Source organism: Amborella trichopoda, chromosome 7 (assembly GCF_054954075.1).
Source record: "Amborella trichopoda isolate Santa Cruz 75 chromosome 7, AtrichopodaSantaCruz75HAP2 v2.0, whole genome shotgun sequence".
Taxonomy (NCBI): Eukaryota; Viridiplantae; Streptophyta; class Magnoliopsida; order Amborellales; family Amborellaceae; genus Amborella; species Amborella trichopoda.
This window is the reverse complement of record NC_142342.1, coordinates 34,483,318-34,505,357: the sequence shown is the minus strand read 5'-3', so window position 1 is coordinate 34,505,357 and position 22,040 is coordinate 34,483,318. Positions and strand designations below refer to the sequence as shown.

The window sequence follows — 22,040 nt, the reverse complement described above, 5'->3', positions numbered from 1 at the left end:
TACATATGTGGATGATTTTTCTCTTTTCACCTGGATATTCTTTCTTGAGAAGAAAACCAATATGTTTCACTTTTTTATGAAATTCTTAATCTTTGTTGAAAAACACTTCCAAAACCCTGTACTCTACTTTCATAGTAATGGAAGGGGAGAGTTTTCATCCCATAGCTTTATAACCTATGTGGAGAATAATGGAGTGGAACAACAAATATAATGTGCACTCATACCCGGCAAAATGGAGTAGTAGAGAGAAAACATAAGCATATCAATGAAGTTGCATTTTCAATGATGTTTATGAGCTGAGTTCCTAAATTTTTATGGATAGAAGAATTTCATAAAGCAGTTTATCCCATCACTAGGTTGCCTATAGATGTTCTACATTGGAAAATCACCTTAGCAAGTTGTACTTGGGAAGGACCCTGATTATACCACATTGCGCTCATTTGGATGTTTTGCTTATGTTAATATTGACAAGAGCCAGAGAAATAAGTTATTCCTAAAAGGTAGACATTTGTATTTTTGTAAAAGTATAATGATGAATACAAGGGATACAAGTGTTACAATCCTAGATTGAAACGAGTTCTTGTCTCGAGACATGTAACCTGCGTCATGGATTCATAGTCGACCCATGAATCAAGTGTAGATGAGACCATTTTTTGTTGATAAAGATGCAGATAGAAGTGGTGAGCAACACAGTCTTGAGTGGGAGATAATTGATGAAACTCCTCCAAGACCTGGAGAAAGAGTTTGAGGAATATATGGACTGGGATCTCGATGAAGATTCTCGTAAAAGTGGAGTCCCTCATAGATAAACCAAAGATATTATAGTATATCAAAGAATAATGCGTGATGGGCCACAAGAAGATAGTCTGAATGAAGATTCGTGTAGTCAAGACCCTCATAACATTGAAGACCCTCATATATCAGCCGAGGATATTATAGTATATCAAAGAAGAAGGCGTGAAGAGCAGCAAGAAGATAGGCCAGTCAAGAGAACACTTAATATTCACCCAGGTCTACCAAAAATGTAGCATCCCATTGATTGATGGGCAAGTTATAACGCCATTTGCAAGTTTTTATGTGTGCGATTTTTAAAATCAAAGAGCCTAGAACTTATCTTGAGTTAAGAAATGATAGGCAGATGATCGAGGCTATGGCAGAAGAGATTAAGGCTATGTACATCAACATGACTTGGAAGATAGTTCCTAGACCCGCAGATAAAAATGCAGCCAGTCGTAAGTGTAAAGTGAAGTACAAGTCAGATGGCAGTGTGGAAAGGTTTAAAGCAAGGCTGGTTGCAAAAGAGTTTAATCAACAACATGGACTTGATTATGATGAAATGTGTGAAGATAGTGATAATTCAAGTGGTTATTTCCCTTGCTTTAGCCTATTATTGGTGTCTTTTTCAGTTGGATGTTAAGAATGGCTTTTTTCATGGGAAGTTGGTTGAAGAGTTTGACATGGGACAATCAACAGGTTTTTATGAAGCAAATTCAGAGACTCATATTTGGAAGTTGAAAAGTTCAAACAAGCTCCAAAACGTGGTTTCAGTATTTTCATAATGCGTTAAAAGAGAGGGGTTTTATTAGGGCCACATCAGACCATTCATTGTTTATTTGTCACAAGAAGGAAGTCATTGTTCTTTTTGTTGATGACCTTATAATTACTAGGAATGCTATAGACCTGATTTATGGTTTCAAGAAATTTTTGCATGATAGATGTGTGATGAAAGACTTAAGTTAGTTTAGATACTTCTACGAATTGAACTAGATTGAAATGGGAATCACATTTGGTTATCTCAACAAAAGTATGCTCTAGACCTTGAAAAGGCAAATGCGATCAATCACAGGCCAATATCGTACACCAACTACTCTAAACAAACCATTAAGAATATTTGAACGACAACCTTTAGATAATCCAAAGAGATACATAAGTTTAGCACGGGCATTATAGAATGTCATCTCACCAGGCTCCCACTAACACTCACATGTGCCAATCTATGCATGCTCCCACTAACACTCACATGGAGGTGCTAAATAGAATAATCAGATATGTAAAGGAACAGTGAATCATAGGGTGTTCTATAATGAAACAACATGAATATTGCTTCTATAGTTGGGTACTCTGATGTAGACTAGGCCGGAGATTTGGATTCTACAAGATTAGTTTCACTTTATTGTGTCTTTCTTGGTAGAAATATAATTTCATGGAGGAGTAAGGGAAAAAAAAAAAAAAAAAACTGTTGTGAGGTCTAGTACTGAGGCTGAGTATAGAGTACTTGTAGGTGTAGTTTCTGAGATTTCATGGGTACGAAGTATTGTTTCATTTCATGGAACAAAAATATGCAAGTCAATAGCTTAGTGTGGTGACAAGAGTGCTCTAGCAATTTCAGCAAATCCAATATTTCATGATTGCACTCAACATATAGATTACCCCCTTGTTCGTGAGGAAATTGAAGCCAAGGAGATAGTTGCTTGCTTTATTGGGACCAAAAATCAAATAGCTAATATCTTCACAAATGGACTTGTAAAAGACAGAAATGAGTTCTTAAAGAACAAGTTGTTCATGTTCCAACTTGATGTACAACTTGAGGGGGAGTGTTAGAATGCAATGGACAGTTCTGTAATTTGTGTATAGTTTAAGTTGTTTATATTGTAATGTCATTAGCTGTAATTTATAAGAGCAAATCTGTCCTTACTCCAGATGTAAACTTGTGTATATTATAGTACAAGAATTAGGGCATTGCCCTGGTGTGTGTTTGTGTGTGTTTTCAAAGGTGTGCTTCTCTTCTTCTCTATGTTTTCCAGAACTTTCTTAGCTTCCCCTTGCATGTCACATGACAGTTTCATCAGTTTAGCCTCATGCGTGGGTCTTTTCGTAAACCATGAAGGCTTTGTACTCCAAGGATGCGGACAAATGCTGTGTATCTGTAATATACACATGCATAAATTGTGAAGTGATGCACATATCACTTTACAATTTGAAAAAGAGGCAAGCTGTTTTTGATGTGTGATTTCAGTATCTTGTGGGCTATAGATGAGTAATTACAACTTTGACCATTCACATGGTTTTTTGTACCTTTGTTGGGCCTGTTTTTCTATTCATCATGGGAACAGCTACATCTTTCTTTCCCATGTTAACATTGGTTCAACTTTCTTTGTCGTCCTTGCTTTGTTCATTATCTTATGGAATGAGGAAGAATCATTCTTTTGTATTAGTTGGGTGTTTGGAATAAGACATGATTTTATAAATGATACACATCATTGGGATGCATCATAATAATCTTTTTTGTTGTACACGCAGATCAACAATAGGAATGGGATCACCAGACTTTAAGGATAATATTACTCTTAATCTCAATTTAATTTACTTTTGAAGATTTGAACTCATGTTGCATGGATATCAAAGTACCCATTCTGTTATGAATGAATTCAAGCATATACCAGCATGTACTCGCATAAAAACTTGTTTTTGTTTTTGTAATTTTGTTATATATATTTACTTGAAAGAACTTTGAAAAACAGTAGTTATTAACTTGGCAGTGTTGATATGTTTTGTCACTCAAACCTGGATTACCACAAAACTATGCACAAAAGTAGGAAGTCCTTGTTCTCATAAAAAAGAAAAGAATTAAACTCTTTATTCAAACCATACTTTGGAGTATGGATTCTGCTTCATTGTTGCATATCAGCGAAATTAAAAGTTTCTGACTATACGTCCACATGCATTTTTTTGTTCTTCTATTAATATTGTAGGTGCTAAGAATGCTCGGGAGGTCATTGCATCTGTTCTATGTGATGCTTGTGATGATGGTGATCTTACCATTCCCCAAGCTGTTGATGCTGCCAAAGACCTCTTAAGGCGAAATGCATTAAGGTTTTACAAGATAGAAACAAAGGAAGAGTCTCTTGTTTCCAACAAATCAATGGCCCACAACATTCAGCCAATTTGCAAGGATTCTTCAGTCAGAGAAACTACATTTGTTCGCATTCTTTGGGTTGATACTTCTGGGCAATGTCGTTGCAGGGTGAGTTGTTTCTTAGTTAACATGATATACCTCATTATAGAATGCTCTGGGTATTAATTTTCTCATTGTATCTACCTAGCGATATGTCAATCTTTTATCACATTATGTCATCATTCATGTGCATAAATCTATATGGTGATAAATAGTCTTTACATTCCTTTTGTGATGGAGATCTAAGCACAACAAGTAGCCATGAGTATCTTCTTTTGAAGTGACAGATTCCTCCTAATTTTCGCTCATATTTGGAGGATGAAAACCATCGAAGGGCTTCCAAGAAGAGCAAGAAATAGTTTGGGTTTTCTGTTTTTGTTTTTTGAGGATAGTTCAGATTTGTTATTTATTTATTTCATTTTGGATCAGTTATGGACTTTTTAAATATTTTAATTAAAGTTAGCGAGATACTTATGTTAAGACCTTTTGGTCAAAGTTAATTATATGGACAAATGTTGCCAAAACAAGAATTTTTCAATATAAATAAGGGCATGGATGGGTTGGAGAGTCATTCATGTATTCTTCTTTAAGAAAAGAAAGACTTTGTCTTGTAAAAGATGCCTAAGGCTTGAGCCGTAAGTGGGAGAAAGCCTTAGAGTTTTTCTAAAATTGCTTGTGTCAAGGTGCTTATTGCTTTTTCTATGTTCTTCAAGTTCTCCTACATCAAGTGGTATCAGAGCTCGCGATCTATACGGAAGTTATTGTAGCAAGTATGGAAGTTATTGTAGCACGTACGGATTTATTGTAGCACTACTACTTTTTGGTGCCCTAGGCCAACAACCAAGAGGGGAAATTATAGTGGGGTCTAGGGTTTGCTGATTTTGCCAAAGTTTTGCCAAAACAACCTAGATCTTGTTGATTTTAACAATTTTTGTTGATTATTTGCCTAGGATTTGTGATTTCAGTGAACCCATAGCAACAAGAAGGGGCTGTAGATGGTGGATTTTCATGGATCGCTCTGTGATCTCAGAGATGAGAGAATTGAGGAACTTGAAAGATAGGTTCAATAGCTAATACAACAATTCTCAACCCTCAATAATGGGCAAGACGGTGATCTTTCAGCCCAAGAGGATCTCGAATACAACCCTTTTCACCATCGGTCTCCGCATGTGGAATCGAATGACGAGGATAGCGATCGGAGACCTAGACATGGAGTGCGTCATTCTAAGGATGTCGATTTGAAGGTAGATATACGTGATTTTGACGGAAAGCCTCAACCAGATGAGTTTATAGATTGGTTAAATACAGTAGAACGGGTTTTTTATTATAAGTAGGTACCTAAAAATAAAAAGGCAGAAATTATTTCCATAAAATTAAAAAGGGTGCTTTGGCATGGTGGGAACTACTTAGGGCTAGAATAGAGAAGATGGAAAAGCCCAAAATTAATACATGGGTGAAGATGAAAAAGAAATTAAAAGAAAAACACCTGCTTGAAAATTATTTGCAATCCTTCTATCGTTTTTTTGGGTAAGTAGCAATCCTTCTATCACAAGATGAATAATCTTCATCAAGGAGAAAAGAGTGTAGAGGAGTATACCGATGAATTTTATGAGTTGATGGCTTGCAGTAATGTGGTTCAAAGGGTAGAACAGTCCCTAGTTGCTATATTGGTGCGCTAAGATCGTCTATACAAGATGTGGTAGTTTACAGCGGTGTTGAACCTTAGATGAGGCCTACTATCTTGCAGTTAAGGTTGAAGCTCAGCCAATGTTCAAAATGTCGGCCGCTCGACTGCCTAGGCGGCTATTTTAAAAGAACGCCTAGGCCTTCTTAAGGTGGGACTAATTAGGCACCAGAACTAAGCGGCCGCCTAGGTGGGGCAAACAGGACATTTTACCCCCTTAAATGGGGGGATAAGGAGGGCCATTTTTTCCCCTCAAAACAAATTTAAACAAATTTAGTGAACTTTGGAGAGAGAAATAACTTAAAAAAACCTAGATTTGAAGATATTTTGAGAGATCTAATTTTTTTTTGAAATCCTCAAATGGTCACGATATTAAAGGATATTCAACCCTAATCTTTTTGAGGCTTATAGGGGTTGTAAAAGAGGAGATTTGGGAACCCAAACATTTTGGTCTGGCCTGAAATTGAAATTGAGTCCACTTCAAGAAGGTTTGACCTGTGCTTCCGGCAACTTAACAATATATTACATACAAAACTAACTTATTAAATAATAAAACAAATAGTTTATATATCATAAACTGGGGGCAGGTGTGGGGGATCCGAATTAAAAAAAAAAAAACAATCACCGGTTTTTTGGGTCTGGGCGCTCGCCTCGGCGATCCAGCCCCCTCACTGCCTAAACGGCTGCCTCTGCCTTATTGAACATTGAGCTCAGCTGAGGCGTCCATCATCAAGGTGACCTGCAAGCCAGGGTAGCTCAAGTGGTCGTGGAAGCGAATTTAAGGGAAAAGGTGGAAATTTTGTGGGTGGACAGTCCTCACAGCCTGCTGGTCTGTCCAAGTAGCAGGAAAGTGGGATGTTGGGGCTAGTTCTAGTCGCCCAAATTGCCCAAACGGCAGCATCATAAAATGCTTTAAGTGTTCAGGGATTAGGCACGTCTCTTATCAGTGCTAGAATAGAAAATTTGTGGCTCTTGCTGAGGACGTTTTTAAGGAGGAATCTGTCGCTCCAAATGAAGCTCGTGGTTACTTGTTTAGCGTAGGTCTCCATCATTCTCCTTGGGTTTAGGCCGCCTAGCGCCTATGCGAGCCCAGGTGGGATAATAAGGGTTGGATATGTCTAATCCTTAGTTGTTGGAGGCAGGAGCTTGATCGGTTCGGGGAACGCCGAACCGCGATAGGGTGGAAGCTCCCTGGGGCTGGTATCGGTGCCCATACATTCAACAACTGAAAGAGCTAGCATACCTAGGAGCGAGATCCCATGTCGCTGGGATCAAGGCTATTGACATAGACGGATCTAAGCTCCACTATGCATAAAACGAGATAAATTGATAGTATATGATAAAGTTAGGATCCAACAAATGCCTGCTCAATCCATTATCATATACGTTAGTTTCTTACCAGTGCCATAGCTATCATGCTTCAATTTATTACAATGACATAGTTTAATAACACCATAAATGAGCTTGTTATAACATGAAACTGTAGTTTTTTAATACCATAGTTCCATAGTTCTAGTATACCAAGAAGTGATATGCACCATAGTTTAATAGATTCTAAAAAAATAAATCTAAAATACCAAGGAGAGGACCTGTCGTTCAATTAATAATATAGCTCCTCTCGTTGGAGAGATCCTACAAGCATGTAGATCGAGATCCATTCTATAGGAAGTGAGATCCCTATTTCTCTAAACCCAGCTCCCTATAAGATCCCTTAGAGGAACCGCGGGATCGAGTTTCAAAGGTAGGACCGTGGCCTTGCTCACAAGGTTCCTGCAACTATGGTATGATCTAATTGTTTTAGGTCCAGATTTTGTTTAAACACTTAAAAATTTATACCATTAGTTCATAGTCCATACACAGTAAAAAAATGCATATTGAGGTGAGGTCCAAAGTATTTGAATTTTGGACAATAAGTTAATAACACATTAAGTAATATGTGAAAATATAATCCTACATTCAAGATTGTCAAATTCAGTCATCAACTCATCATTAGGAAAAGAAAAGAAATACCACATGGTCCCAAATACACTTTTGAGTCTATACGTCATAGTCCATATATGCACATAAGAGGAGGAAAAGAAAAAAGAAAGAAATATATACTTGAAGACTTAAAGAGTCTTCAATCATCATAAAAAAAGTAGGGTCAGCTGCATTGTATGTTTTGGAGTCTAGCCCATCATGATCAAAATCGCTTCTTTATTTAGATTGCATAAGAACCATCCCCCCTCCTGTGTCGCTTCCCCCCCTCTTTTTCCTCCCTTAATTTACAAAGAAAAATTATGAAAATGCCCATTCCATGCTAGCATAGTGATTGTCAAGGCACTCCATCCATGTAGAAACTGTGATCCACAGTTATCTTCTCATGCAAACCCAACGAAGCCTATGACCCACAATCATGCACAGGGGCTCATGATTGGCACCTCAATATCGAAGATTGGTGGTGAATCCCAATCTACATATTGTTGACTTTCTTTGCAATCTGTGTCAAAATAAAAAATTTCATCCTTCATATCGAATACCCTAGAGTGATGTTCCCCACTTCTAGGTCTTCTATGACTATCCTTATCTCTCGACTCCCCACGCGGAGGACAAAAGTGAAAAGGTTTGAACTTAAGATCCTCTTGGGCTGAAAGATCACTGTCTTGCCCATTATTGAGGCTTGCAAATTGCTGCACCATCTGCTGAACTTGCCTTTTAAGTTTCTCAATTTTGTTATCTATGGGATCATGGAGCGTATCTACAAAAATCCCCCTTCTACAGCCCCTTCTCGCTGCCATGGTTCACTGAAATCACAAACCCTAGGCAAATAATCAACAAAATTTGCTGAAATCAGCAAGATCTAGGTTGTTTGGGACAAATTTTGGCCTTAATCAACAAACCCTAGACCCCACTATAACTTCCCCTCTTTGTTGTTGACCTAGGGCACCAAAAAAAGTGTTGCTATAGTAACTTCCATACTGCTACATTAATTTTTGTGTGGATCACATGATCTGATACCAATTGATGTAGGAGAACTTGAAGAAATATAGAAATTCAGCATGAAAGCACCTTGACACAAGCACTTTGGAGAAACCCTCGGGTTTTCTCCCACCTAGGCCTTAAGATTTAGGCTTCTTTTACAAGATAGTCTTTCTTTTCTTGAAGAGGAATACATGAATGACTCTCCAGTCCATCCATGTCCTTATTTATATTGAAAAGTTATTGTTTTGAACAATATTTGTCCATACAACTAACTTTTGATCAAAACGGTCATAACTGAAGTATAACTTGAAACTAAATTTCCTAACTTCAATTAAAATATCTAAAAGGTCCCTAGAATTCCTAGAAACTAAAAAACCCTGGAATTCTAGGGACGTTTTAGATATTTTAATTGAAGTTAGGGAGTTTAGTTTCAAGTTATACTTAAGTTAAGAGCTTTTGGTCAAAAGTTAGTTGCATGGACAAATATTGTCCAAAACAATAATTTTTCAATATAAATAAGGGCATGGATAGGCTGAAGAGTCATTCATGTATTCTTCTTTAAGAAAAGAAAGACTTTGTCTTGTTAAAGAATCCTAAGGCTTGAGGCTTAGGTGGGAGAAAACCCTAGGTTAGGTGGGAAAAAAAGTAGTGATATAGTAACTTCCGTATTGCTACAGTAATTTTTGTGTGTATCGTGGGCTCTGATACCAATTGATGTAGGAGAACTTGAAGAAACATAGATATTCTACAAAAAAGCACCTTGACACATTCACTTTTGGAGAAACCCTAGGGTTTTCTCCTACCTAGGCCTCAAGCCTTGGGCTTCTTTTTCAAGACAAAGTCTTTATTTTCTTAGAGGAATACATGAATGACTCTCCAGCCCATCCATGCCCTTATTTATATTGAAAAATTATTGTTTTTGACAGATTTTTTCCATACAACTAACTTTTGACCAAAAGGTCGTAACTTACGTACAACTTGAAACTAAAATCCCTAACTTCAATTAAAATATTTAAATAGAATTCCTAGAAACTAAAAAACCCTAGAACTAAACCCTAAAACTAAAATCAAAATATACATTTTTTAAAATTGGATAGAAATTGAAAATAGGTGTAACTTTTCCCTCCATCACCAACCCTAGGTCAGTCAACCAATATACACTAACACTGAAGTGTACAATTCACTATATTTATTATTGTTACATGGTTTCACTGCTTTAAAGGCCACATACCCCAAGATAGACCTTAAGATGCCTTGGACTTTGACTAGAGCATTTCATGATACCATTTGCTGATAAGAATTGACATATGTCTTTCAAAGTCTAGTCAAGATATTCTATAAATAAGAAATGAACACATTTATGAATTCTTTCTACTTGGAATGGTGATATTCATGTTATTATGGTTTGTTCACTTGCAATATAAAGGTGTCTAATCCATTCTTTATGTAGTTTTAGTTGAATTAGTTTAATATAGTTTCTTTTTATTATTATTGGTTTTGTTTGTTTTGTGACTATCAAGTTCTTTGTGTGTTTATGTTTGCAATGGCACAAGAATATGCTATATTTATGAAGTGGGCCATTACATTGATTTAGGTTGTTCCAGGGAAACGCTTTTATCAAGTTACAAAAGATCATGGTGTGGGTCTAACATTTGCTTCAATGGGTATGACATCATTCTCTGATGGGCCGGCTAAAGGTACTAATTTGACTGGCGTGGGTGAGATACGGATTATGCCAGATACCACAACTAAATGCAGGATTCCATGGTATTGACACTTGTTTGTTACTCTAATTATTTATTTTTAACTTCAATCTTCTCTTGGGCCCTGTTTGATTCCCTGGAGATGGGTGTCCTGGGAAAATGCCTCTCTTGGAATTGATCTCTCCTAGAATTGGTGTCTCCTGGAATACAGGTGTCTGTTCTTTAGATAGCATTTGATAAAAGACCTGGAAGATACTTGTCCATTGTTTGGATCATATTAATATTATTGTTCTGTAATCATCATAGACTTAGGATTCATGAAAAGATGTATCAAAGTTTACATTGGCTGCCCTACGTAACAACCCTTCTCCTTTATCGGGGATTGGGACCGGCATGACCAGCTTGGACTAACCATGGCGAAGCACAATTTTGTGATATTATAGTACAATATTATGATATAATATTACACAATATTATAATATTATGCTCTATATTATACTAATAATAACATATATAATATTATAATATATAATATTGTAATATAATATTATAATATAATATATTGTATGTTATAATAATATTATAAGATATATAATTAGTGTATATAATTAATATATTAATTATTATATATTAAATATATTATAATATAGGTTAATAATTAAAGGGAAGAGTTTATATAAGGTTGCAACCTTAAATGTAGAATTACATATGCACCTCAAAAATCTATCGGAAAGGTTGTTTTAATGTTGAAAAACCCTCTATTTATGAATATAAAAAATGGTGCATCTTGCAACACATTATCTTGACCGTCCATTTTCAAGATTTTCATATGTTTATGGATTTCCTTGATTTTAACTATTTTTGGAATTTAAATTTTTCTAATTAGATATGAAAATAGATTTTAAGATAATCCTAAGAATTTTTTACAACAGAATTACATGTTATGATAAAATTTAGAGGTGCTCCTTAATTGGATTGTTTAAGGTTACAACCTTATAGAAACCGCACCGCACCCATAATTAAATTATTTACTATAATTTGTAGATATATATATATATATATATATATATATATATATATATATTATTCTTTTGGTGGATACAAATCTCCATGTTTTGGCCTCAAAATGTGGATATAGATAGCCATGATATATATCCACACGGTGACTAATATCCCATCTCTAGAACACATCTAAACTTGCGGAAATGCCTGGCAGCCATGGAAGTGATCTTCCAGAGACCCATTTCCAGGGAACCAAACGGGCCTTTAATTGCATGAAAATTCCTGAAATGAAATATAAAAGTTTGTCATTTTTTAGTGATGAAATAATAAATGTATACATAGATTATTTGAATGTTCTAATTGGGAACTATGTATGTGTAACAGTCTTTATTCGTAGAAAATCTATTTTATGATTTTCTGTAGACATTATGAAATGTATGTTCGTTCGATTAATCTGAATGTGGAGTTCCATTTAGCTGTTTTAGCATAATCTATATACTTTATATAACAGGTTGGAACAGCAGGAAATGGTGTTGGCTGATATGCAGATAAAACCTGGTGAAGCCTGGGAATATTGCCCAAGAGCAGTATTGCATCGAGTTTCAGCTATCCTCAAAGACGAGTTCAATCTGGTATTTGATGTTCTTTTTCATGGTTATCTTGTAATGAACCTCTTCGTTCACCATTACTTGGATTTAATTAAATGGGAGAGGGTATTCTTTTGCAGGAAATGAATGCAGGATTTGAAAATGAGTTTTTCCTCCTTAAACGTGTATCATGGTAAAGATCTATTTGGTATTGGGTTATTTGAGAACAAGAATTACATATCCAACTTGCTACTCATTATTACTGAATTATGCAGGGACGGGAAACAAGAGTGGGTACCATTTGATTTAACGTCATACTGCTCAACTTCTGGATTTGATGCTGCATCTTCATACTTAACAGATGTAAACTATGCTCTTGAGTCATTGGACATTGTAGTGGAGCAGGTACCGTGATTGTTGTATAAACGACGACTAAGTATAAATACATTTATAAGATATTATCCAGTATTGAAGAAATATTGAGGTACCATATTGTTAATTAATGTGCAATTGAAATATTTATTCTTTGGGTGAAATTATGTTAGTAGAATATTTTATATGGTATTCTAGGTTACAGCTTTCTGGGATGGCATACATTATTTCATATAGTAATCTAAGTTACTGCTTTCTGGCCTGGCGAGTATCGGAAGCATACTCAGCATTTACAATCAAATTCTATTCTTGAGCAGTTTGGAGTTTGCTAGAGGCTTCTAGCGCTTTCCAAACACTTTCTACTCGTATTTATAGGATTGTTCCACGACTGCATTGACAAACTTAGCAAGTTCGATTCGAGTCACTTGGAACTACCAAATTTCAGGGATGTAACAATCCACCCCCTCTTCTTGAGGAGAGAGGGAGAAATTGGGCACGATTTCCAGGAGAACCAACATAACAATCGAACCCCTCTTCTTGAGGACAGAGGGAGAAATTGGGCACCATTTCCAGGAGAACCAACATAACAATCGACCCCTCTTCTTGAGGACAGAGGGAGAAATTGGGTCGACCCCTCTTCTTGAGGACAGAGGGAGAAATTGGGTCGACCCCTCTTCTTGAGGACAGAGGGAGGGCACCATTTCCAGAGAGAGAGAGAGAGAGAGAGAGAGAGAGAGAGAGAGAGAGAGAGAGATGTTGAATGTTCATTTAAATGTACTTCTTTCATTGAACTGAAATTTTAAAAGGATCATGTACATTCAAATTTGGATGAATTTGAAAAAAAAATATATTCATGTGTATTGTTGTTCATTTTTGTGGGAATAAGTGAAAATGAGGAAGTCCCTCCCCATAATTTCAAGACAAGTAGGAGATTGAAAACTTCTCTCTGGCATGTATCTCCAAAGGAGGCTCAGGGTGAGGGCCTGTTCCTTTTTACCCCCCTCATTGGCTAAGAATCTGCCAACACGTTAGACTTCCTCCACACTTGTCAAAGTGCGACCTCTGACCCTGAGATAATTTGCATGATCTGTCCTTGTTAGTGATATTGGAAAGCTATTACTAAAGGTCTCATGTCTATTCAATTCAAATTACTCTTAGTCCATGTGTTGTATTTTTCTGTATTGCTTACTTAATTATTGATTGAATGTATTTTCTTCCCCCAAAAGAGGGAATAAGAAAGAAGAAGAATAAATGTAGGAGTTGCTTTGAAATCCGGGATGTATAATTGAGGTGTATTATGATAATCATGAATTAAATTTACTTTGGTTACTCTTTTATGATTTTCTGACCATCACTCCTGTGTTTAGGTGCATGCAGAAGGTGGTAGAGGCCAATTCGAAATAGCATTGGGGCATAAAATTTGTACCTGCGCTGCTGACAAGTTGATTTATGCTCGAGAGGCTATAAAGGCAATCGCGAGAAAATATGGACTATTGGCAACCTTCTTACCTAAGTACATCCACAGTTTGTCATGTTCTATAATTGCTAAATTTTAAGTTTGGATGCAGCAACCTTGTTTTTAGAATTATTTTGTTAGTCTCACGATCCAAATTTTATGTTACTAAAACACAAGGGACTTGCTACCAATGTAGGTGGGAGTATTCCATGAATCTTTGGATGATCTTAATGCCTTCTTGACTCCTAATATTGTCATTTGGATAATTAGTTAGAATTTGCTTGTTAACTGTTTTATTTATTTTGACATTTTACGTCCTTTCTTATGACATGTGCAACACTAAGGTCCATCATGAATTGAGTTTGTATCAGCATTGTGGAGTTGTGTACATGGGGTTTAACCTCTCAATATTGACTAATTAAGTACGATTTCCCATATCTGAGTTGTATAGACATGGCATCAAATCTAAACCCTGACTCTAGCTATACAAGGTCAAAATTGCACAGATTTTACTCTTTCTTAAACTAAAGATTTATTAGTTAGCAGATTTTAGTGTTTCTCGCACCATGCGTAAATAGTTTCCTGATATGACTTTTCTGCTCAGCTCAAATGTCATGCTTGGATATATTCAAGGTTCAATGAGTTGATTGCCTTGGTATAGCCAGTCATTTTACCAGGTTGGTCTTGCCTGCTTAAAGAAAACTGGCATATCTTAACTTCTTAACTACTATAGTGTAAGTAACTAAATATTTTATTGTATTGGTGAAATTGGAACAATTTTGATGTTTGAGGTAATCGACATATAGATTGCATTACAGCAGCTCTTGGCTCTTGCAGAGCTCTTGAGTAAAATGATGATGAAAACATATTTATTCTTCTCAACACTTAATTTCAGGCAGCCAAAAAAAAAACCTGCAGACATGATTTTCCAGTAAGATGACTAGGCATCTCTCGGTTATTTTGTGAACAGCCTAGAAATTAGGCCTGAGATTGGAGCACTCAATAGCGATGAGATACACCATCCATCAAGTCATATGATAAGTGCCCATAGTACACAACGTGTAGCTTTAGAGATGACTTGAACAAAATGCATACTCCTGATTATTCTGTAAACCACATGAAGAAATATGATGATAATAAAAATGAATAAATAACTAAATAGAGGGAAATAAAAGTCCTTAAGTTTGAATCATAGTTACCGGAATCTCTCCAACGACCTCGCATTTCCAGTTCTGAAACCCGATTCCGTGTTTCCGTTAAGGAATCTCCACGGAAACTGTTTTTTGGACCCAAGGAAACTCAATTCCTTAATTTCGGAATCTCAATTCAACACATCCTTAGAAACCATTTTTCGGAACCAAGGAAACTCAATTCCTTAATTTTGGAATCTCGATTCAACATATCTTTAGAAACCATTTATCGAAACCAAGGAAACTCGATTTCTTTCAGAATCTCGATCCAACACATCTTTAGAAATTTGAACCCATTGATTGTGGGCAGATGTTCCCAAATATATCGAATATGGATTCCCCGCGAGGATTAAATCTTGATTCCACGTCAACTGATTCCTTGTTAATTGATACACCAATTCAAAGTACATAATATCCAATGTCTATGATGGTTATGCACTTCCTAAAGGAAATTGGAGTAGAAATCTTCCTTTGAATGCTTCTAGTGGTTGCAAGGTTTCATTATTTTACTTGTGCCACACTGGGAAGCGTTTGCTTTAAATTTAAAATATAATTGGTAAATACAAGACATACAATTAAAAGTAAAGGGATGGCATAGACATAATTCTATTTTGTTTTTATAATAATGAAGTCAAAATCATAATTTTGAAATACTTTTCTTTTTGTATATTAATGACCGTAAGTTCAATAGTCAACACAATCACTTTAAAATTTGGGAAACCTGCTAATAAGAGACATCCAATATAGGTTCTAAAGTTGATAAGGCTCAAGATATCCTTGTGGCCTCTTTCTCCATAAAAATGAAATCTCGATTCCTAGTAGGGGTCGTCAAATGCATTCCATGGTCCATATTATTGTATATCTCGATATCAAACTAGCATGGATCTCTGATCCATATATTCTGTTCCACGTATGCTCGAAACAACAACAAATCTCTATTCTACATATGTCAGAAACTCGATTCCATAGATGTCAGAAACTCGATTATGCATATTAATGAATCTTGACTCTTGGAGTGTCGATTCCAAGGGGATGGGAATCTCGATTCCATATGTGGATGAAACTTAGATCTATTTCGGTTGAAACACAATTCTCAAAAACTAGGAATCTCGTTCCCAACGATTCCTATTGTACGGACAACGATTCCTAAGACATGAATCTTCTAGCCGGCCACAATTCCACTATTCCGGTTCCTAAAATGATTTGGGTTCGTAGGCGTTTTCAACAACTATGGTTTGAATCTCTACCGAAGTCCCAAACCGTATGTATAATCGTTAGGGTGGGCAGATGATGCAGCTACAGTAAAATTCAAACCCTGTGGCAATTTTTTGGGAAGTTTTCAATTCCATTGGTCTTAGAAATAAATCTGCCTTTGATGATTTTTATCTCCTATTGGGAGAGTTGCAGGCGTGGCAGAGGGTCATTGGTCTTAGAAATAAATCTGCCTGATGGTATTGATCCATCCATGGGAGAGCTGCATACATGGTATTTACAGGGTCTCAATAGATGGTTTGGAAGTTTTTAGAGTTTCAATCATCTAATTAAGATCTCTGATAACTTGCAAAATGCTGACTTATTTTTCTTTAACTTTAAACATCTAGAAAATTTACATTTATCATTTTATTGTCATGGTGAGCCTGGGAAAATGCCCCCTGAATCACTTGAGAAAAAAAAAAAAACAGACCACTATTTCCTAAATCTACTGCAAGTTTAGCAGTTTAGCACTTTATCGAAAGAAATCCGTTGCTTTTTTTGAAATGTACTAATCTCTGGAGAGTTTAACCTCATATAATTGATAAATTGATAGTCATTTCATTTATTATCCTTGAAATGTTACTACAGACTCGAAGAGCTTATGACCAGATTTATTGTCGTGGAAATGTATCTTGAGCTGAGAGATTTCAGTACTACTATTTGTTTACTCTCTGTATACTTCAGAATTTGATGTGTTTTTTAAGACAATTTGTTCCATTACTTTTTCATTCTCCAACAAGGGCCTCTATATCCAAATCTCATGGAAAAAGAAAATAAACAGCAGCTTTCATGGAGAGTGCGTGACCCACTCATGTCTTGTGTATCTTATCATTTTGATAAATATCTGGCTCTGTGTTTTGATTTTGTGAAGCAAATAATATCCTTCTTGCCATATCCTCCAGATTATCTCCTGATGATCTGGGTTCAGGAACTCATGTGCATCTAAGTTTGTGGGAGAATGGAAAGAATAAATTCATGGCTGTCGATGGTACGTCGACAAAGTATGGAATGTCAAACATTGGAGAATCTTTCATGGCTGGAGTCTTCCATCATCTGCCTGCTATTATGGCATTTACAGCTCCATTGCCTAATAGGTGTGTTTCTGTTTATTTCTGTAGTTTGTAGAAAATATTTGATAATGTGCAGTAATTGACATCCTTCCTTTCACGATGCAAGTTGTACTATTTATTTCAGTCTTGATTGCTTCAGAATCTTGAGATTTTAGAATTATTGAAGGTGCTAATGCCCATAAATTTGTGGGCAATGGAACTTTCTTTCTCACCTTGAAATGTCATAAAACTTTTCCTTGACTTTGTTTAGTACATTTGATATGAGTAGATGCCTTGCTTCTCACCCACAACGCACTTGTTTGGATATGGATCCAACATACCATGTGATTCTTACACATATTTGCCTCATTGCGATTAATTTTTGAACTCTGTTCTATATCTTGCTTCTTGATGAACCATACATTTGTTTGCAGTTATGATAGAATTCAACCAAGCATGTGGAGTGGAGCATATCATTGCTGGGGAAAAGAAAACAGAGAAGCTCCACTAAGGACAGCATGCCCTCCTGGCATAGCTAGTGAGGTGGTTAGCAATTTTGAAGTTAAAGTATTCGATGGATGTGCTAACCCGTACTTAGGTCTGGCTGCAATTATGGGAGCTGGCATAGATGGCCTCCGGAGAAGACTCACACTTCCAGAGCCCATTGGTACGTCTGCATATTGTTATGCTCGAAGAAAAAAGATATTGCAGTGTGTAAAGTTTGTTCCTATAGCCTTTGCTGGAAGAATTTGACATATCTAGTGAGAATCAAAAAGATAAAAAAATGCAACCTTCTTGTTTGCTCTCTTGTATTTTACATAAAAAATTGAATAACTTGAGATTAGTTTCCACCTCTACATAAAAAATTGAATAACTTGAGATTAGTTTCCACCTCTTTCTCAAGGTATTATATTCATTTCTTCCATTTCATCTTCATTATACATTTATATGTACATTGAAGGTTTTAAGAATCAGTACATTGTGCTCCCAAAAAAGCAAAAACCATCTCTTTTGTGTTTTCTTTGGATTCTTGCGACATCCCTGATGCTTATTGAGAGCTAATTTTTTAGTAAGTTGCATTAAAATCCTAATGTCAATTTTTTGCTTGAAGTTGATGACCAGTCTGAAATTGTTTTTGCAAATGAATCTCAGTTGTTTTGTCCAATATTCCACTACTTTTTCAATTAGTGGTTTTCATACTTGTGAATTGATATCTCGTAAAGTACGTTGGCTGTCCATGAGGATGAACAATGTGTCCCACTAGTCAAACAAATCCTGTACATGAGGGTCAACAAGGTGTTTCACTAATCCAACGAATCCATACTATCCCTTGTGATGCGGTGCATCTGCCAATGGTGTATAATCACAAATAAAATGAAATCTATGCATGTGGAGTCAAATCGACATTAAACAGGCTTGTTAATTGTTTATGGAGTATCCAGAGAGGGAGGGAGGCATAGGGGACTTGTTCACTGCATTTAGAATATATCAAAGTGGAGTGAACCCATGAGGAGAGAGGGAGGGAGTGCATAGAAGCCATTCTCATGGTGAACTGATCACAGGGAAGAGAGGGATGGTGCGATTGCATAAAAGTCGTTGTCATGGTTACATGTTGCATTATTGAGAACACAAATAGCCTGCAATTTACACTGATTTTTTAGATTTCTCTGATTGTGCGTCTACGGGAATTTATTTTATTTAATTTATTAAGCAATTTGATTTTGTTATCTTGTTTTCCCTTAAAATGTTTACCTATTGCTCGTCAAATTTCCCCTCTAGATGACCCATTGGGTAATTGAATATTTATGTTGGTTGTCAAAGAGAAGAAGATTTCTAATTATTTAATGTAGTTCAAATGGATTGGTGATTGTGTTTTCTATTATGGGAACAGACACAGATCCATGTAGTCTCGAAGGAGACCTTAAAAGGCTTCCGACCTTACTTGATGAATCAATAATTGCTCTGGAAGGAGATGAAATCATAAGAGATTTCATTGGACAAAAAGTCACGACTGCTGTTATCGGGGTTCGCAAGGTACACAAACTAATGTCTTTACCAACTACTCTTTTATTTCTGAACTTTTTTTTCTTCTATTGATGGATGAACTCGGAAAAACGTTTGTTTCAACCTCCTTGTAGATTTATTCTCTTAGGATAAATGCCTGTTTCATTTTCATTGGTTTATGTTAAGTGAAGATTGTTTTTTTTGTATTTGGAAGTCTCTTGCCTCCAACTTACCTCGTTGTGGTTTAGTTCTATCCAGTTTAAGGTTTTATTTTTATTTTTATTTTTTGGGATGGTTAATATAACCTCATTGTTAAAATTCAGCATGTGGAGTATATGTTCAGAGAATTGGGACCCCGTTTATGGGCTTCTAATAACTACAAAAACTTGGACATCAAGAGAGGTGTTTTGAACCCCTCAACTGATGAGTAATTTCATTAGCAATTCATTAGCTTCTCTGTTGCGGCCTGTCAGGAAGATTTCTCAGATGGTCGCTTATATTCCCCACGCGCTTGCTGGTAGGGGTGTTAATGGGTCAGGTTGGGTCCCCATCGACCTGACCTAGTCCCAAGCTAGAACTACAAAAACTTGGACATCAAGAGAGGTGTTTTGAACCCCTCAACTGATGAGTAATTTCATTAGCAATTCATTAGCTTCTCTGTTGCGGCCTGTCAGGAAGATTTCTCTGATGGTCGCTTATATTCCCCACGCGCTTGCTGGTAGGGGTGTTAATGGGTCAGGTTGGGTCCCCATCGACCTGACCTAGTCCCAAGCTAGATCCATGTTGGGTCCATGTCATTGGACCAACCCGACCTGGCCTGGGCCCTACCCAACCTGACAATATCCAGGATGGACCCAGAGCCAAACCCAACCTTGGTTGAGTCCAGGTCATTTGGACCCAGACCGACCCACCGGGTCAATTATTTGGGTCCAAACCCAGACCTGTGTCAAGTTGACCTGTTGGGTTGCGATCGCCCCAACCCAGTAGCTACCCCTACTTGTTGGATCCAGGTTACCTAAAGATCTGCCATCAAAGATCACCTTCAATGCTCCTGTTGGTGGAACCCATGTCATTGCACACCTTCCAGTTCTTGATTTACTTCTGACAATTGACTGGACTTCTAAAATTCACCACTGAGTATCCCAAGAATTCTTTTCCCACCCTAGCCCATGGAATGATCATACCTTTAGCAATAGGAAGACTGCGTGTTCTTCATCAAAAGAGTCTGTGCTTGGGCAACAATTGGAAGATCCATTGCTTTACTATATTCCTCCACTGAATCAGGAGTGACCCACTGAATCCTCGAACTTCAAAAACTATTCCCATATGTTGCTTGCCATGGGACAATGAATTAGCAGATGTTTATTGTCTCCACTTACATATGCTTGGTATCATTAAGTTATCTATTATTTATTCTTTGTCCAATATTATGTACCACCCAATGAGAGGGAGATCAAAAAGCAATGGACTAAACAACCAATTATTGAAGAAAATCTCAAAGGACTAGGTGAAGTGCCGTAGTTCTCTTTTGGTGGCATCAGGTAGGGAATACTGTTGGCACATGTCAGGTGGCTTTCCGATTTCATTCCCAAGGAGGTTGCTCACGTAAGGAATGGTACTTTATAGTACCATATGCTACACTTTTGTTTCTTACAATGTTTTCAATGTTGCTAGTATTTTGTTTCTTACAATGTTTTCACATGATCACTGACATTAGCAGTACAATAAAATCAAGTCAGTATTATTTTGCAATCAAGGAAGGAGGCTTCTTTTTGTGTATGCATGTGTAAACATTAAACATTCGATTGATTCTTTTCAGCTGATGCTGTGCATGTTTTCAATTTCTGTTGATTGCATATGATGTAATAGTTTCTAATAAACAATGTAAAATTTAGACAAAACTTCCTAATTTCTGTTGATCACATTATACTTTAAGCTGTCGGAAGTTACATCCCATAGCTACGAATGATTGTGACCTCCTTATACCAATAGGGAATGGTCTTATAGTGTACAATCCCTTTTTACTTTGATAGTTAGACATTTTGGTTGATTTTGCAGGCAGAAGTTCAGTATTACGCAAAGAACAAGGATGCAGAAAAGCAACTCATACACATATATTGATCATGGAGGTACATGGTATAGAACCGACTGATTAGTAGAGTGAGTATGATATGGATCTACATCATGATAGCCTCTGACTAGGTTTTGAGCCTCTTGCCAAATTAATCTGTTATTCAAACAGTTATGGAGAAATAAATCTCTTGTGATTGCTTTAGCTTTGTTGTTCCAAATAAATGTACTTTTAGATATTTTGTATTAGAAGTATCCATGAGATTTGTGATCAGGTCATTATCATCATATCTGTATCAAAGAACCATGAGTGGTTTTATTCCTTTCAAGCAAAACTTGGCATTGGAAGCTTAGAAATTCAATCCGAAACTCAAGACCACAAAGGGTTCAACTTGCCTTCCAGTCTCTTATTATTTTATTTCCTTCAGTTTTTCCTGTTGTTTTCCTATTCTTGTCTCTTTCCTATTTGTCTTATTATTCTTTGGGTGTGGTTTCTATAAGGTTGCAACCTTAAACAATCCAATTAAGGCGCACCTTAAAATTTTATCATAACATGTAGTTTTGTTGTAAAACATTCTTAGTATTATCTTAAAATCTATTTTCATACCTAATTAGAAAATTTTAAATTTTAAAAATGGTTAAAATCAAGTAGATTTATAAATATATGAAAATCTTGCAAAGGGATGGTCTAGCTAGTTGTTGCAAGATGCACTACTTTCGGGACTCAAAAACTTTTTTTTTATATTCATACAT

The 22,040-nt window shown here is 36.4% G+C and overlaps 1 protein-coding gene across 3 annotated transcripts in view; it reads left to right on the top strand.

The window, feature by feature from the left end:
- The window catches only part of NODGS (nodulin/glutamine synthase-like protein), a 52,156-nt gene extending 30,472 nt beyond the window's left edge, over positions 1 to 21,684 (top strand). For all 3 annotated transcript variants that reach the window (XM_088872620.1, XM_088872621.1, XM_088872622.1), the window contains 10 exons: positions 3,753 to 4,024; positions 10,195 to 10,367; positions 11,817 to 11,937; positions 12,033 to 12,085; positions 12,168 to 12,297; positions 13,632 to 13,777; positions 17,067 to 17,258; positions 17,648 to 17,880; positions 19,105 to 19,247; positions 21,276 to 21,684. In XM_088872620.1, coding sequence (XP_088728746.1) covers positions 3,753 to 4,024; positions 10,195 to 10,367; positions 11,817 to 11,937; positions 12,033 to 12,085; positions 12,168 to 12,297; positions 13,632 to 13,777; positions 17,067 to 17,258; positions 17,648 to 17,880; positions 19,105 to 19,247; positions 21,276 to 21,338 — 1,526 coding nt within the window. In that variant the 3' untranslated portion in view covers positions 21,339 to 21,684. The remainder of the gene's footprint in view (positions 1 to 3,752; positions 4,025 to 10,194; positions 10,368 to 11,816; positions 11,938 to 12,032; positions 12,086 to 12,167; positions 12,298 to 13,631; positions 13,778 to 17,066; positions 17,259 to 17,647; positions 17,881 to 19,104; positions 19,248 to 21,275) is intronic.
- The last annotated feature ends 356 nt before the right edge of the window (positions 21,685 to 22,040 follow it).